This window comes from Somniosus microcephalus, chromosome 5 (genome assembly GCF_052327205.1).
Source record: "Somniosus microcephalus isolate GS21.2 chromosome 5, FLI_Smic_1.0, whole genome shotgun sequence".
Taxonomy (NCBI): domain Eukaryota; kingdom Metazoa; phylum Chordata; class Chondrichthyes; order Squaliformes; family Somniosidae; genus Somniosus; species Somniosus microcephalus.
This window is the reverse complement of record NC_140991.1, coordinates 103706150-103723061: the sequence shown is the minus strand read 5'-3', so window position 1 is coordinate 103723061 and position 16912 is coordinate 103706150. Positions and strand designations below refer to the sequence as shown.

At 44.8% G+C, this 16912-nt stretch overlaps 1 protein-coding gene across 1 annotated transcript in view; it reads right to left on the bottom strand.

Moving 5' to 3' along the window:
- The window catches only part of coa1 (cytochrome C oxidase assembly factor 1), a 64011-nt gene that overhangs the window by 9863 nt on the left and 37236 nt on the right, over positions 1-16912 (bottom strand). The window contains 5 exon segments of the mRNA XM_085988063.1: positions 857-874; positions 877-933; positions 1257-1408; positions 6950-7062; positions 12830-12916. Of these exon segments, the coding sequence (XP_085844189.1) occupies positions 857-874; positions 877-933; positions 1257-1408; positions 6950-7043 (321 nt within the window). The 5' untranslated portion in view covers positions 7044-7062; positions 12830-12916.

The following is a 16912-nucleotide window of genomic DNA, read 5'->3' as shown; positions in this document are numbered from 1 at the left end:
CACATTTCAGTTCCCATTGCTGGGTTTTGTCCTTCCTACTGGCACTTTATTTCACAAAATACATTCAAATCTCAGTCAAATCTAACATAACCAAATCTCTATCACACCCAAATAATTCTTACTGAATACTTCTAATGACTGGTCACCATTATAAGCAAAATGCTTCCATTTCCCCAATCAATCATATCACAGGATTCCACATTTATTTAGTTCCTCTGTTACATCACACCTTTGAACCGGGTCGTTGCCATGTTGTGATTGTTCTTATTCTGACACAGAAGTCAGATTTACTGCAGCCAGAGGTGATCTTGTAGTGGTTTTATTCTAAGTGCTACATAACACCCATAATTGTGGTTTAAAATTATACTGCCTTCTCTGATTCCTTTCAAGTTGTTTCTCTGTCGCCTCAAACTTTCAAGCAGAAGAAAGCAAAGACAGTTTCGGAGGCAGCGTAAATCACAGCCCGTGGTATATACTTCTGCAGAACTCCATCACATCTTCCCTCACCAGTATAACTCAGGTCCTCCACTCACTCTTCCAAGGGGAGTAGAATGAGTGTCTTAAATCCTGCCTTAGTAAAGTGAAACAATTCGGTTAACTGCCACCCTTCTCGGATACAGCCAGTATCTTCCTTCAAATCAAACATTTATGTCTTCCAGGGCAATTTGAGGAAGCTTAGATAACTCAATGTGTACAAATATGGATTGAAGCTGATGGCTAAAATATTCATGTTCAATTTTTTCATACATCATAACACTTTTAAATAGAACAAAAAATGAACACATTTATAAACTCAAGCTGATTTTTTAAAAGACAATTCAGCATTCAATTAGTTGGATATAGGCATGTAGGTTACCTTTTCTGTACACTGTCTTTGACAGAATAGGTGTGGAGATATCCGGCTGATTTTGTTCCACATACTGGGATTTTGATCTGTAAACCAATGCCGCACAATTATTTAGTAGCGTGGGTATATCTGGATTCCATAGACTGGCATGGATTTATTCTAATTATACATCCACCCAGAGCCCCATTCATTATTCTTTAAAGGGAATGTGTAATCCCTAATGTAGCACCATGAATGGGAACAGGGAAACTCTGAGTAAGGTGAGGGCTTGAATCAAAGTATATGAAAACTACAATGTATACACGGTAGAAGAAAACGGCTTCATGGGATTCCTGCTCCACATACAAAGAACCTACAATTCGGGTGCAAAAGCAGAGCTAAGCAAAGAAATAATAAATGAATACTGTACCCTTGCACTGATTCCATCCACACGATTGTTCCTGTCGCTGAGTTTGATATTTCGGACTTGCAGAGGAGGAGCTCCCAGGACGTCTAGTGCTGTGTCATGTTTGTTGAGTTCTTCGATTGCCAACTTGTAGTATTCTGACTTGGCAAAGTTTTCTATAAAACCAAATATTCATAAGAAAGATCTGCACCAAATCCGTGCTCTAGTTTAGCAAACACTGTACAGAGCCCTAGTCCAGCATCAAAATCATTCTGGAAATCAAATGCAAACATCTCAAGATTTCAGCTACTCACATGGTTCAAACATTACTTGTCTCCTCTTTATTATTTTTTATTTTCTTTTGTTGTTTTGCTAGAACTTTCCAGGCTTCACTCATTTTATATATCTTCTTAACTGTTGAACATCCCTTCATTGTGTTCCAGCTAATAACATTTTTGCCAAGATCAAATATCAAATCACTGACTGTAATCACTCAGTTAATCTTCTAATGAACTGTTGTTTCCATCTTTCATTTGGAATTTTTTTTGAGTCCCTTATAGCTCACCTTTGAAATAAATCACATTTTGGTAGGTTTTAAATCACACATGTTCGGTAAAATCCAACAACCACAGGTGGTGACCCACCCCCTCACTGCCCCCCCTAACAACTGACCTCTTACCCAATATGAGGAAGAAGCTCTTGAAATCTTTAGGAAGGAGGCCATCAAGGATGCTTGGGACAGGGAGGCAAGAGTAGCTGACAGGTCAGAGCTCATTGATCATTCCTGCTGCCCTTTGCTTCATATTCTATTGTTTACTAAGTACCAACAAAGCATATACTGAAGCTGTACACCATATCAGTCCTCTTACTGTGAGCTACATGTAAAGGCTGCTTATCAGGACACCATTGTAACCTGCCTTTCTCTTCTTTTTTATCGCTAGATGTATTAGAGGATGGATAGTTAGGCCGCAGTCCATCCAGCCGTGCCAACATTCAAATTATCCCTCTCAAGGACCAGCGCGGAGACATGCACCCCAAGGCAGTTAGAATGTGAGTCAGAAGGGTGTGCACTGGGCAAGATACACAACATGAGTGAGCAGGAGCAGTTAGCACATGAGGAGGAACTTGCTGTCTAGAGGGTCAGTTTACATTGAGACTCAGCTGGTGAGCCTGGATCGCACATTGCCTGCAAATATTCTTCTTTTAAATGCAGGACATGAGGCCATAAAACTGCGTGCTGCAAATGACAGCTCAGGTGGAGGAGTCCAATAGCTGCATATGCAATACCGTGCAGGACAGATTTACAAACTACAGTCTACCATGGAGCATGTGACAACTCCAGAGACACCTTCAATAGACCTCACCATGGCAGAGGCCCAAGGCCAATGGACACTTCTTACACAGTTACTCACACAGAAGGTTGGTGTGCCAGATGGGAAAAGGTCGCTTCTTTCAGCCTCAACAATGTTGAGGGTCGATTACAGACAAAGAGGAAGGACTTCAGTGATCTCCTTGGGACCACTAGGTCTAGTTTCATGCAGACCATGCCCATTGTGAGGCAGTGCCCAATAGTAGTAGTGTTATGGCTGAATGGGTACAGATGATGACTGTCCCTAAAATCACCAGCACATTCAGGTCCTCCCACAAGCCCCTTCCAATGCCATCACATATGTACGAAGGTATGCAGGATTAGACTGTCCATGCAGTAGCAGAAATGCTGCAAACTACAGCAGGCCACTTCAGTGCTGTTGGAGGGGTGGAGGCTGGATTAGAGGGATTCAAACAGGGAGAGAAGGGCATGGACCTGTGACATAACAACAGGACCTTGGAAAGGAAATGGAGGTTGCAGAAGGGGCAGCAGTTAGCAAGAACAGACAGATCAAGGATGTGTGTTTTGAAGAGTGATGGCAGCAATTTGGAAGGGGAAAGTGTGCAATGCCTGAGGAAGGGGCACCGTTTACAATGTCAGCTAACATGGGGCTAGGAAGGGAGGTTGGGTGGTTAGGAAGTTAGTGAGAATCAGATTGGGGGAGCAGGAGGCAGGTCTTGTGGACGAGATGAGCTTGGAGAGGGCATGTGGGAGATAGGAAAAACTAGAGTGACGGCAATTCAGAGCTAGAGTGGAAGGGGAACTCGGGGGTTTGACTTGGGTGACAAGCGGAAGGTGGAAGCAGCTGAGTAGATAGTCTTGATCTTTGAGACAAAGAAATCCATGAAGTCCTCACATTGTTATAGGTGAGAGTGGAGGAGGCAGGGAGAAGGGTTTAAGGAGGCAGATAATAATAGAGAGAAGGAGTCTCGGGTTATCTTTGCTTTCCAGAATAATCCTAGAGTAGTGGGCAGTTTTGGCAGAGGACAGTAAGGTCCAGTAGAGCTTTCTGTAGTAAACCAGATTGGACAATAAGACAGGGGCTGTATCAGGGAAAGGAGCAGGATAGGAGACACAGGGGCTGTATCATCAGGGAAAGGAGCAGGATAGGAGACAGTGAAGACAGGGGCTGTATCAGGAAAAGGAGCAGGATAGGAGACAGTGAAGACAGGAGCTGTATCATCAGGGAAAGGAGCAGGATAGGAGACAGTGATGACAGGGACTGTATCAGGGAAAGGAGCAGGATAGGAGACAGTGAAGACAGGGGCTGTATCAGGGAAAGGAGCAGGATAGGAGACAGTGAAGACAGGGGCTGTATCAGGGAAAGGAGCAGGATAGGAGACAGTGAAGACAGGAGCTGTATCAGGGAAAGGAGCAGGATAGGAGACAGTGAAGACAGGGGCTGTATCAGGGAAAGGAGCAGGATAGGAGACAGTGAAGACAGGGGCTGTATCAGGGAAAGGAGCAGGATAGGAGACAGTGAAGACAGGGGCTGTATCAGGAAAAGGAGCAGGATAGGAGACAGTGAAGACAGGAGCTGTATCAGGGAAAGGAGCAGGATAGGAGACAGTGATGACAGGGACTGTATCATCAGGGAAAGGAGCAGGATAGGAGACAGTGAAGACAGGGGCTGTATCAGGGAAAGGAGCAGGATAGGAGACAGTGAAGACAGGGACTGTATCAGGGAAAGGAGCAGGATAGGAGACAGTGAAGACAGGAGCTGTATCAGGGAAAGGAGCAGGATAGGAGACAGTGAAGACAGGGGCTGTATCAGGGAAAGGAGCAGGATAGGAGACAGTGAAGACAGGGGCTGTATCAGGGAAAGGAGCAGGATAGGAGACAGTGAAGACAGGAGCTGTATCAGGGAAAGGAGCAGGATAGGAGACAGTGAAGACAGGGGCTGTATCAGGGAAAGGAGCAGGATAGGAGACAGTGAAGACAGGGGCTGTATCAGGGAAAGGAGCAGGATAGGAGACAGTGAAGACAGGGGCTGTATCAGGAAAAGGAGCAGGATAGGAGACAGTGAAGACAGGAGCTGTATCAGGGAAAGGAGCAGGATAGGAGACAGTGATGACAGGGACTGTATCATCAGGGAAAGGAGCAGGATAGGAGACAGTGAAGACAGGGGCTGTATCAGGGAAAGGAGCAGGATAGGAGACAGTGAAGACAGGGACTGTATCAGGGAAAGGAGCAGGATAGGAGACAGTGAAGACAGGAGCTGTATCAGGGAAAGGAGCAGGATAGGAGACAGTGAAGACAGGGGCTGTATCAGGGAAAGGAGCAGGATAGGAGACAGTGAAGACAGGGGCTGTATCAGGGAAAGGAGCAGGATAGGAGACAGTGAAGACAGGGACTGTATCAGGGAAAGGAGCAGGATAGGAGACAGTGAAGACAGGAGCTGTATCAGGGAAAGGAGCAGGATAGGAGACAGTGAAGACAGGGGCTGTATCAGGGAAAGGAGCAGGATAGGAGACAGTGAAGACAGGGGCTGTATCAGGGAAAGGAGCAGGATAGGAGACAGTGAAGACAGGGGCTGTATCATCAGGGAAAGGATAGGAGACAGTGAAGGGAACAAAGGCATCAAAAGTAGAGATAAGGGAGTGATTAAGAAAATTACCAGCTACAGAAGTATCATGACGAAGGATGGAGGAACAAAAGCTCGGCAGCTGGGAATTAGCAAACATGGTTGGAGGCGCTTTGGGTTTTTTCTATGGCCAGATACTGAAAGAAGTGGGGTTGAAAGAGAAGAACTGTGGGTGGTGAGGAAGTGGCCAGAGTTAGCCTTGTCCTTGATCAAGGCCACAGGGCTAGCGTCTACAGGACATGAAAGGAGAGCTTAAGAGATGATGGTGAATTCAGAGGAAAGTGGGCAAGGCGATCTGAGGTAATGGTTGAAATTGCCAAGGATCATGAGTCACTCCGTGAAATAAAGAAGGGAGGATTTCTTGGAGCAGAACTCAGGATGTGACTTGGGCGAGGTAGAGAGCAAGGAGAAGTGCGAAGGGTGCAACAATGCAAGGTGTTCGAAGGAGAAGGTGCTGGAGGAGTAGAAAGAAAGGACAAGGTGCGAGTTGGTGATAAGGAACAGCCACCTGCCGTGATTTAAATAGGGCTGGTGGTGGAAAGTATAACTAGGTGTGGGCGTCCAGTAAAGGGAATGTGTGGCTATCTTTGAGCCAAGTTTCAGTTAATGCCAGGATGTCCATATAATCTTCCACAATAAGGTTGTGGATGGCAAGTGCTATCTGAATAGGAGTAGGCTGTTCAAACCCTTGAGCCTGTTCCACCATTTAATTAGATCATTGCTGATCTTTACCTCAACTCCAATTACCTACCTTTGTTCCATATCCCCTGATACCCTTAACCTAACAAATATCTACCGATCTCGGTCTTTAAAATTCCAATTGACCCAGCATCCCCAGCCTTTTGGCAGAGTAAGTTCCAGGTTTCCACTACCCTTTGTGTGATGAAGTGCTTCCTGATTTCACACTTAAATGGCCTAGCTCTAATTTTAAGATTGTGCACCCTTGTTCTGGATTTTCCACTAGTTTAAGTGAGCGGACATTTTGGAGAAAAATGCAGAGAGGAGGATGATAGTTGATCTGCTGGCTGAGGCTAGTGGGATGGTAGTGGGAGGGGTAAACGTCATGGGAAGGAAATTGGTGAGGTTAGCTCCCAATAAGCACCACCACATTCCACGGTCTAAAAGTCCAATATTATATTGTATTGGCCAGTAACAGACAAAAGTGGCGGGGTATGTTTCAGACATACATGGACTTGTCAGTCTTCAGGCTGCACATTAGCAGTCTTGCACTCCCTGATCCTAAGAGGTGTGCAAGAGCATTAAATCTCCATCTAATTTACTCCGTTAAAAAGCCACCTATCCTCGCCATGGCACCACAGCGGAGGTCAATAACTGATCATGTGGGCACATTGTGAATATGAAGCTGCATTCTCTCACTCTGCAGTACACCATCTGGCAGGCGAGCATGCCGTGCCACACGACACTTTTACAAATCGATACGAGAGCAAAGATCCTGGGCTTTAACCAGGAAATACCAGTTCTCAGTGACACAACAAATAGAAATGTTAACAGGAAGAAAATGACCACAATCATAGCATCACAATAGATTGAAATAATAAGTTTGGTTTCTAACCAGTTTAAGAATTTCCATTATTTACAATCTAGTTTTGGCCATTTTCAAATAGGATGGAGGGTGGGTTCAAGTAATAGACAGTGCGTGTGACGAGTACAGTATTTGTCTACTGGATACTTACTGCATGTAAGTGGGAAAAGAGGTCTTGGAATTAGAAATAGGTTTAACAAGTTGTGTTTGTGTGTACTTACGCTGCATAAGGTAATACATTACTGCACACCCTCCTCCAGACACTATTCCCAAGTATATAGCCATCTGTTGTAAACCACGCGTTGAAACTGGCATCGTCCAAGCTTCACAAAGCCTAACAGAAGGAAAATTACATGGCAATAAAATACGGGTTCAGATACATTCATAATCTCACATTTGGGCTATTTAACAGAGATATAAAGAAATCCTGGCTATTTAATAAAAACAAAATTCTGGAAATCCACAATAGGGCCATCAGTAAAGGAAAGAGAAATGGCAGGTTATCTTTCAGGTCCACATCTTACATCAGAACTGGAATTCTGCAGAAGGATCACATAAAACGCATGAATCTATTTTTCTCTTCTAGTTGCTGATAAACATGCTGTGCGATTCCAGCATTTTCTGTTTTTATTTTAGGCTGGCGAACAGTCCTTCCCGTGGTGCCGAGCTTAGATTTAATAAGATGGTGTGTTTCCACGCACAAGCAAAACTCTGGAATAAATTTGTGGAGTGTATCCAGTATGTCTTTATATCCAAAAATTATTTTATGGATTTTGTGGTGAAATTCTGGGACATGGACAGTTCAAACATTAAAACTGGTGCTTGACGGGAAAGAAGGGAGGACCCGACATATGGACACACATACACACACAGACTGTGGGACTGCTACTGGAAGTGCTCCACCTCCCTCTTGGGGTGCTGCGAGTGAATATCGCGGCGCTACGTCACACAGGCCTTCCTCCCCTTATTAAAGGGGAGGGGCCCAGCGCAACGCGACCTGGGGCCCAGCTGGACCACCAGGGATCTTGGTGCCGGGCTCACGGAGCGCAGCCGGTACTCCACGGGAGTGCTGTAGAGGGGACCGGGGACATCAGAGGGGGGCAGGTGCTGGCAGCTGGCCAACAACAAAAATGGCTGCCCGGCACCTCCCTTTTAATTTGTGCTGCCCCGGCCACAGGTAGGCCCCCCTGACTCCGTCGGACACAGCGTCCGGTGGTAAGTCAGGGGGCGCTACCGAAGATCACAGCCGGAGCACTGCGCACGTTGCTTTGCGCCCCATTAACGCCCTCTAACGGGAGGCGCAAAGCAACCAAATTTTTAGGCCTGTATTTTTAATTCAAGCAAAACATATTTTAAGTGCCTGCTATACAGTAAAAATCAGTGAAATATCTGCCACATCACCAAAACAGGTCAATCCGAACAAGCTTTAAATGCACATGCAATATAAAAAAGTGACTTCCCACCATTCTGAGTGTGCACTGCTTTTACTAGAAGTGCTTGGCAAATCTTTCTCTTCAATAAGGCTCAGCTATCCACTGTTTAAAGCCAGTGAGCCATTTTATACTCTTTCAGACATAAAGGGCTAGATTTTCCTCCAATTAGCAGTAGGATAAGACTACTGCCTGTATTAAATCGACACCCCATCTGTCCTCTAAGGTGGACATAAAAGATCCTATGGCGCTAATCGAAGAATAGCAGGGGATTTCTCCCAGCATCCTGGCCAACATCATTAAAACAGTTTAATTGGCTATTTGTCTCATTGTTGCATGTGGGGCCTTGTGTGAACAAATTATCAGCCAGGCTTTCCTCCATTACAACAGTGACTACACTTAAAGTACTTTGATTGACTGTAAAGCACTTTGGGACATCCAGAGGTCATAAAAGACACTATATAAATGCAAGTTCTTTCTTTCTCCACCTATATGACTCTGTTGCTAACCTGCCAGGTATTCCACCCTCATTTGCTATGCAGGGTGGGCCACTGGGAAGGAGGGATATTCAGTATTAGCGCAGCCTCTAAAAGGCCAGTTAAAGGGGCTTGTCTTTTTACCAGCAACCGAGAGTGCCAGATCTCTCGAGGAGCAGCAGTCTCCAAGGGGTCAGATGTTCAGATGCATCAGTGGAGGAGTTTCTGGCTGAAGCCAGGGCCAGAAGGGATAGACTCTTGGGCATAGAGAGTAGGAAAATCCAGAAAAGGCTCTTTCAGGCTATATGGAGGGAGGTGACACTTCTAGTAGTTGCATAGGCCTCACTATTATCTGTTGTCTCCATTTTTCTGTGGAAGATTCATTGGCGTCATTAGTCATGACTGCAGGAGACAGCCCTGATCACCAAAGCAACCATTCTGAAACATGACTTTGAGTCAAGAGAGCTGGTGTGGTAGATTATTGCCTGATGAAAACCTCATAATGGCTTCTTTGGTATCGGACATTCAATGCAGGATACCATGGTTGGCACTGCACACTAGTTACACATTACTTGCCCATAAAATGGAGGGGGTTGTCATATGGGGGTTTGAATGCTACTTGCATTATATCAATTGCTCCTTGCACCTGTAGGAAGCCTGTCAGTCTGGAAAACTGGACGGTTCTCTCTGATTCCATTGCGTATCAGTGACCATCTTGATGCAGTGGGGAACTGCTGCCCAATAAATATGGCAATGGTCGCTTTTAGCCCCTGGAAGGATCCTGTGGTAAAGACATTCATGGCAGTGGCACCTTGGGAGTTTCTGTCAGGAAGTTTGCTGCTACTTTTAGTAAGCTCTGCAAAAAGTAGTTTTTGACTGAGGACATGAAGTTCTCTTTGCTATGAAAAGGAGGATGAGGAGATGGAAGAGGCTAGATGGGATGCTCTTCCTTACATGAAAATGTCCACTCACCAGGGTTTACAGACCAGGAAGGTTTTAACTTAGATTTTCCTGAATGTTATTGTCTCAGAAGGCATCGCTTCCCCCAAGAGGCTATTGGGAAGGTTTGTCAACTGCCACCTGAAGACCCGTAGCTCACTTCCACCAGGAAAACAGCATTGTCCAAAGCACTAAATAGATAGATATATAGGCAAAGTAACACCAATTTTCAGTTGCAGCAAATAAAGTGGCCTTCTTTAAGCAGTGTTCGCTCATGGATACCTTACACCAGTGCCCACGTGATCCTATTTGAATGCAGCAGAGCAGGGTCCTGGCGGGCCTTAAAGGGGACTTACTTGGTGTTTTCAAGATGTGCACTTTTCCAGATTCAGCGCGGGATGTTTGAATCACCGCCGATTTGTAGAAGTGAACATTGGACCTATCAGAGCTGCTTCAGGAACGCAAACATCTGTGCTGAGATTGCCCCATAATGCACCTCTTCTTACTATTTGAGGTAGCTCTCATACTTGTTATTTTAGGCCAGCCATCCTTCTCCTCTCCCCCCGCCACCACCCCACAGATAACCTCACTGATCCCCTCCAGTTTGGGATCCTCTGAACGAACAGAATATTGTGCTGGGATCCTCACCTCAGAATCAGAAGGTTTTTGGGTTCAAGCCCCACTCCAGGAATTGAGCACATAATCTAGGCTGACACTTCACTGCTGCAATGTCAGAGATGCTGTCTTTCAAATGAGATGTTAAACCAAGGTCCCAAATGTCTGTTCAGATGGATGTTGTACTTTGAGAGAGAGCAAGGAATTCTCCCAGTGTCCTGGCCAACATTCCTCCTCCACCAACATCACCAAAGAAGATTATCTGGTCATTTATCTCATTTGCTGTTTGTGGGACCTTATTTTGCAAAAATTGGCCGTCACATTTGCCACCATAACAAAGGTGACTACACTTCAAAAGTAATTCATTAGATAATTCTTTCTTCTTTCTTTTTAATCTGGGGTAAAGACCAACTTTTCAGAAGACATTCTCTCCTGAAGGCAATGGCTCCTGCTGGGGTACAGTTCAATGGGACCAATGACTTTCCAATACCTTGCACAGGTAGCCATTCTTCAGGTGTGAGCCCAGCCAGTGAGTGTGACTGAAGGGAATCGAGTCAGCCTGATTCTGTCCACACACGTGCATTACAAAGAACTGTAGCCAAATAGCACCAATATGGCATTATTCTCTATACACGCATTACATTTTACACGTTATAACATGAATGACACCTGTCTTATGTAATTATTAACTACAGTGGTTAACTATGCTCATTTTTTAAAAGGTTTGTAACCTATTACAGGTACTTTTGTAACAATAATAGACGTCAATATTGTTACTAAAACTTTTTTTTTCAAAAAACTGTCCCGTTACCTGCTTTTGCATTTCCCCAAACAAATACCCCACTAAATAAAGTGGCTGTATGAGACGAGCAGCTCCGACAGCTCTCTCTCACTAGTATAATGCAATTTCAGGGTATCTTATTTACTTTTTTGTGCAGCTCATATTAGCTCCTGGTAATAAAATAATCTGAATTAGTTTTAAACAGCTTGTTCATGCCAGTATGTGATAACTGCCAGCAAATGGTACAGGATGGGTCTCTCTCACAACTCGCTGCCACCAGTGTGATGTGACTTTAAGGTATTTTAATAGCTTTTCCCTCTTGCAACAATCTCGTTGCATGTCCTCTAGAAACCAGAAGCTGCAGTCCTGTGGTTTTCGGCTCCTTACACCCTTTAGGACCCATAAAATCCTAGATCACAAACACCCACTGAACCGTAGTTCTCTCCCAGCCACTCTGGAAGGTGGCATTATCAACACAAATAAACATGCAGGATATTTGCAGAACACCACATGGTTATGGACAATGGCAGCAGTAAAGGCCTGATTTTGTAATGAGGTTCTTCTCCTGACAGCAGGGAATGTTAGTCCCTTTATCGCCATACTGTAACACACACCAGCACCAGTTTGCAGTTCTGTTCCTCTCAGAATCACCCTCGTTCCCATGTTCACATGGCTCAATCTCACTCAGGCCAGAGGCTTAAATGTCCTATTGGCGTTTGAACTGTCTGGAATGCATGGCAAATTCAGGTAAACACAAGAATATTATAAATGGCTTCCAGGTTAAATGATCCACAAGAGGGTGTTGTTCACATTACCCAACCGATACCATCCTAGTTTAATTAGCACATTAATACTGTATGGAAATCAAAGACACATGCTGGAGCCAGGTGGCCATCTTACACGCTTCACAGTCTTAGCTTTACAATTATACACAGCACAATATATCGGGCCAGAATTTACTGTAAAAATAACGGTGAGGCTAACGGCGGTCACTGTTATTTATGCGCAAATCGGACAGCAACTTCAGGCAAGCGCAGATATGCAGTTAAACACGAAAATCTGGACACTGCTGTCCGAGATGTGCCACTCCTCTGTAAACTGCACGAAAACAGCATCTTGCTGTCTGGCTCCCCATTCAAATGTGCTGATGCTGTGGAGTTCCTGCACTTGTGTGGTAGATACCGACTGAACTCGCTCAGAAAGTTAGGGCTTGTCCATGTCAGTCTAAGTACCCTTTTTAATGGCATGATAAGGCTTACCTACTGCCAAAAACCTCTCTGGCACTGAGAATTTAGTTGTTGGAAATTTTTCTTTCTGTCTCTTTTTTCTCTCTCTCTTAATACAATCTTTCTTTCCCTCTCCCTATTTTGCTTTGTGTGTCTGATTTGACATTGAATTTACTATTCTAACTGACACTTCCTGGTTCAGGCTCTGCGCAGCTCATTAACAATTCTTCAATCTGATTGGTTAAGGAGATACACAGTTGCTTGTCCTGTTCACACAGGTCCCAGATGCCCTGTAGAGGGCGCCGTGCTGTTTGGCTCTCTAATTTACAGCAACTTGCCGTGCAAAAGCTCATGGGAAGTTTATGGGCACAGGCAATCATTCTTGTTTCTACACGGAGAGTTTTGGCATTATCTATCTACATACATTGACAATGCCACGGAATCTTTCAGTGACTATCTGACTTGTATTTACCCATCAGAACTTTATAACTTCAGGTCAGAAATAATTTACATATGAATGATGTACAGGGCAATCCTGACAAACGGCTCCATGTTTGTCTCTGTACAGCTTTGGGCATGTCCCACTCCTGGCGCCAGCTATGCAAATTAACCCGTGTTGTTTCAAGTGACTGACCTTAAACTTTGCTGCAATGATGATGCTTATTTTCAGATGGTAAGTAAGGGCCTATCTCAGCCACGTTACAAATATATTCTTCAAAATCTGTAAATTGAAACAGAAAACACAACATGCTTAGTTTAGATCACACAACTGGGTGTAAAAAAGTTATGAAAGTGACGATCGGCAACAAAACCTTTAGGTTAGGGAATTAGACACAAAGGGGGGGATAGTCAATACCGAGGAGGACTGCAACAAATTACAAGACATTAATAAACTTGCAGAATGGGCATATAATTGTCAAAATAATTTCAACATAGATAAGTGTTAGGTATTACATTTTAGTAAGAAAACTAAGGAGGTCACATATTACTTGGAAAATAAGAATCTAAATGGGGTAGAGGAGCAATGGGATCTTGGAGTGCAAGTACACAAATCACTAAAAGTAGCGACGCAGGTTAAAAAAAGCAAACCAAGCACTAGGGTTTATTTCTAGGATAGAATTGAAAAGTAGAGAAGTTATGCTAAACTTGCATCGAACCTTGGTTAAACCACATTTGGAGTACTGTGTACAGTTCTGGTCGCCATATTATAAAAACAATATAGAGGCACTGGAGAGGGTGAAAAAAAGATTTACAAGGTTGATACCAGAACTGCGAGGTTATACTTATCAGGAAATTATGGTCTCTTTTCTCTTGAAAGAAGAAGGCTGAGGGGTGACCTAATAGAGGTCTTTAAAATTATGAACAGTTTTGATAGAGTAGACAGACTGCGGTTTCGCCTAACTTGGCTGGCCCGGTGCGGCTGGGGTCGGTGGTGGGGTGCGACCCCGCTGCTGGGTCCAGCCCCCCTCTGTGAAATGATTTTACGCTGATTGGGCTTGTTAAGCCTGCCCAGCGCGTTTCCTGGCCAATTGAAGGAAGCGGGTCTGATGACATCAGTGAATGGTGAGACATAATTGTACCCCCTGCAACGGCAAAGAGTGTGAAAGGAATGGCTTGGGCATTGTAGGGATGCTTTATGGTGTTGGTGTGGGGTGGTGCCAACCTGGCACAACTTGTGGCAGCCAGGATGTAGATCGTCAAGTGAAGTAAATCTGGCTATGGTGAGGCCATTCCCGGCATCCCAGACAGCATTGTGGTCGGGTGCTGATGCCCTCTGTCCTGTGCAGCATCAGTTGATTGCGGAGAAGGTTGGTGTTGTTGTTGGTGCTGCTGGTGTGCCCGGTGATGCTGGTGTTAGGGCTGATCGTGGAGGGATTCTGAGGACCAAGGTAAGATAGTTTCAAGGGCACTGATGCTGATGGAATAGTTGGCGGTGAGGTTGAGATGACAGAAGCGATGTCAATGGTGAGAGAGGTTGTTCCAATGAGGTGACACTGGATAGTGAGTTTGCTCCAAACACTAACAAGCTGCATAAAGCTCAATCTGTCTTCCAAATGCAGTAAGCAACAGCTTCTAACTTTGGAAAGTGAACAGCTATGAAATGGGAGCTTTTATAGAACATTTGCAGCTGTCAACTTAAGAAATCATTTCATGCTGACACAACTCCCGACCTCCTTACCCGACGTGATCCCCGAGCAGCGGGGAAGCTGTGGGCAAACTCTTAAAATCTAAAAGTGAGCCTAATCGGAAGATGAGGTGCTGTTCCTCGAGCTTACGCTGAGCTTCCGTGGAACAATGCAAGAGGCCGAGGATGGTGAGGTCTGAGTGGGAATGGAGCGGTGAATTGAATGACAGGCGACCGGAAACTTGGGGTCACCCTTACGGACTGAACGGAGGTGTTCCGCAAAGCGGTCACCCAATCTGCGTTTGGCACTTTACAGCCTTCCGGACTCAATATCGAGTTCAACAATTTCAGATCATAACCTCGGCCCCTATCATGTTTTTATATATTTTTTATCCACACTTTTGGTTTGTGCCTTTTCCTTTTTTTTTTCCCTCTCCCACATGGCAGCTTTCATTCTGCCAGCGCATTTCACACTTCATCTAGAGCCATCCTTTGTTTCTTAACCTGTCCTATTACCATCTCGTCTCGCCTTGAATATCTCTTAATGTCTCTTCACCTTTCATAGACCTTCCCTTTTGTTCTTTCATCCCTCCCCCATTTCCCAGCCCCCAAACTTGCTTTTTCATCCGTTTCATTTCCTGCTTTTTTCTCAGTTCTGACGAAGGGTCTTCGACCTGAAACGTTAACTCTGTTTCTCTCTCCATGGATGTTGCCTGGCCTGTTGAGTTTGTCCAGTGTTTTCTGTTATTTTGGATTTCCAGCATCCGCAGTATTTTGCTACAGTAAAATCCAGAAGCTATTTGAAGGGTAGAGTTTTGGAGGAGGGAGGTATTTCCGTGGGAATGACGATCCAGGAGATGTGCAGAATCGGTTGCGGGGCAGAAAGATGATGGCAAAGTTGGAAATCACCATAAGATCCAGAAGCGGCGGAGAAATGTACTTCAGCCCAGGAGAGTAAAACACTAGCCAGGAACCAGACTGTAGCTGAAGCTGAAAAACCAGTCGGCCAGTCAGAGGCTCAGCAGGGAACAGCAGCAGTGAGGGAAGGGCAGTAAGCTGATCAAAGTTACTCTAAAATTTAAGGAACACAGCAGATCAGAGACACAGAAGATGCGTCTTATGGTGTAGTCTAGTGCAGAAATGTAGTCTTGATAGCCAGAGAAGTTCGGGAATTTGGAAGCCAAATTTAAGAGATCCAGGAGCTCAATAACAAAAGCAGAGGGCAGAGGTGGTTGGGTGATGGGCTGTGGCTATTTAAACTAGCAGTTAACTTGTAATTAGGGCTAAAATGTACCCACTATTAGAGCCAGGGGAACTTAAACAGTGAAAGAGAGATTGGGACAGAAAGGGCAAAGGAGGGCAGCGGATTGCCAAGGATAGAAAAGCACAGTGAGGAGCTCCCTAGGGAGCTGCCAGCCAAGGAGCCATCTTGGGTGCAGACACAAAAAAAAATCAATTTTTCAGAATAAATTTACCCAGTGACAACAGGAAGAGTAGAATAGAGGGGGCTACCTAGTGGTACAAACGGGTCAGCGGAAAGGTAGGAATGCAGTGATGGGTGTTGCCTAAAAGCCTGACGAGGTTTGGATTCCATCCTCCTGTGTCCACTTCCCCCACAAGGTTGCTAGATTGTGAACACCAACCTGCCTCCTCCAAATACTGCCAGATACCAGCAACCTCCGAATACTGCCAAACTCTTGCTCTCCGAGTGTTCCTAGAACCCCCTTCCTCAGTCCTCCTGGACCCTGCCTCCTTCGGACTTTCCTTCACGCTCAGATCCCGGAACCCCCTCTTAGTACTCAAAAACCCCAAGACTGCACACCCAGTACTCCTAGATGCCAATATACTGTTAGCTAGGCTTCCAGATCCAGAAATCATCATCCGCAATGTTCCCAGAATCCAGGACTCTTATCCCTGTGATCCCACAACCTGCCCAAGTGTGTGCATCACCCTTCTTTGCAGTGCTCCTAAATCCTGGGATCTCCTCCAAGTGCTCCCATACTCTTGGGCTGCAAAATCCAAAGAACCCATCCCAGTACTGCCAAACCATCTGCCCCCTTCTCAGTGCAGTTTGTTTTCAATAAGAAACTCTCAACTTTTGGTTTGAGATCAGAATGTTCAGCAATATCATAGAATCATATCATAGATATGCTATTATGCTGATAGCACTTTGAATTTCTATACCATTTACTCTGGAGGCACACACAAAATAGTAAGCTGGGATGGAGAGAAAGAGTTAGCAAGAAAAAAAGTGTTGAAGGGAATAGTTTACAATCATTTGCACCATATAGTTATAAAAGTCACATGAAATGAATACAAAGCAATACATTGAGGTCACAAGCAGACTATTAATTATATAATAGTCAACTACAGTTATTTCATTCATTACTGTACCCTGACTGTATCTGGCCTCAAGCTGTATCCCAACCAAAAGCAACCCATTCTTTGAAATGTGGTCCTTACTGTTTTAATTATAACATTATAGACCAGGTTGATGGCGCTAGAGCTGTGACTCTTAAAGGGGCAGCGTCCTCACAAAAATGTGTTCGATAAATCTTTCTTCATTTGATTACAAGCACGTGGCAAAATAGG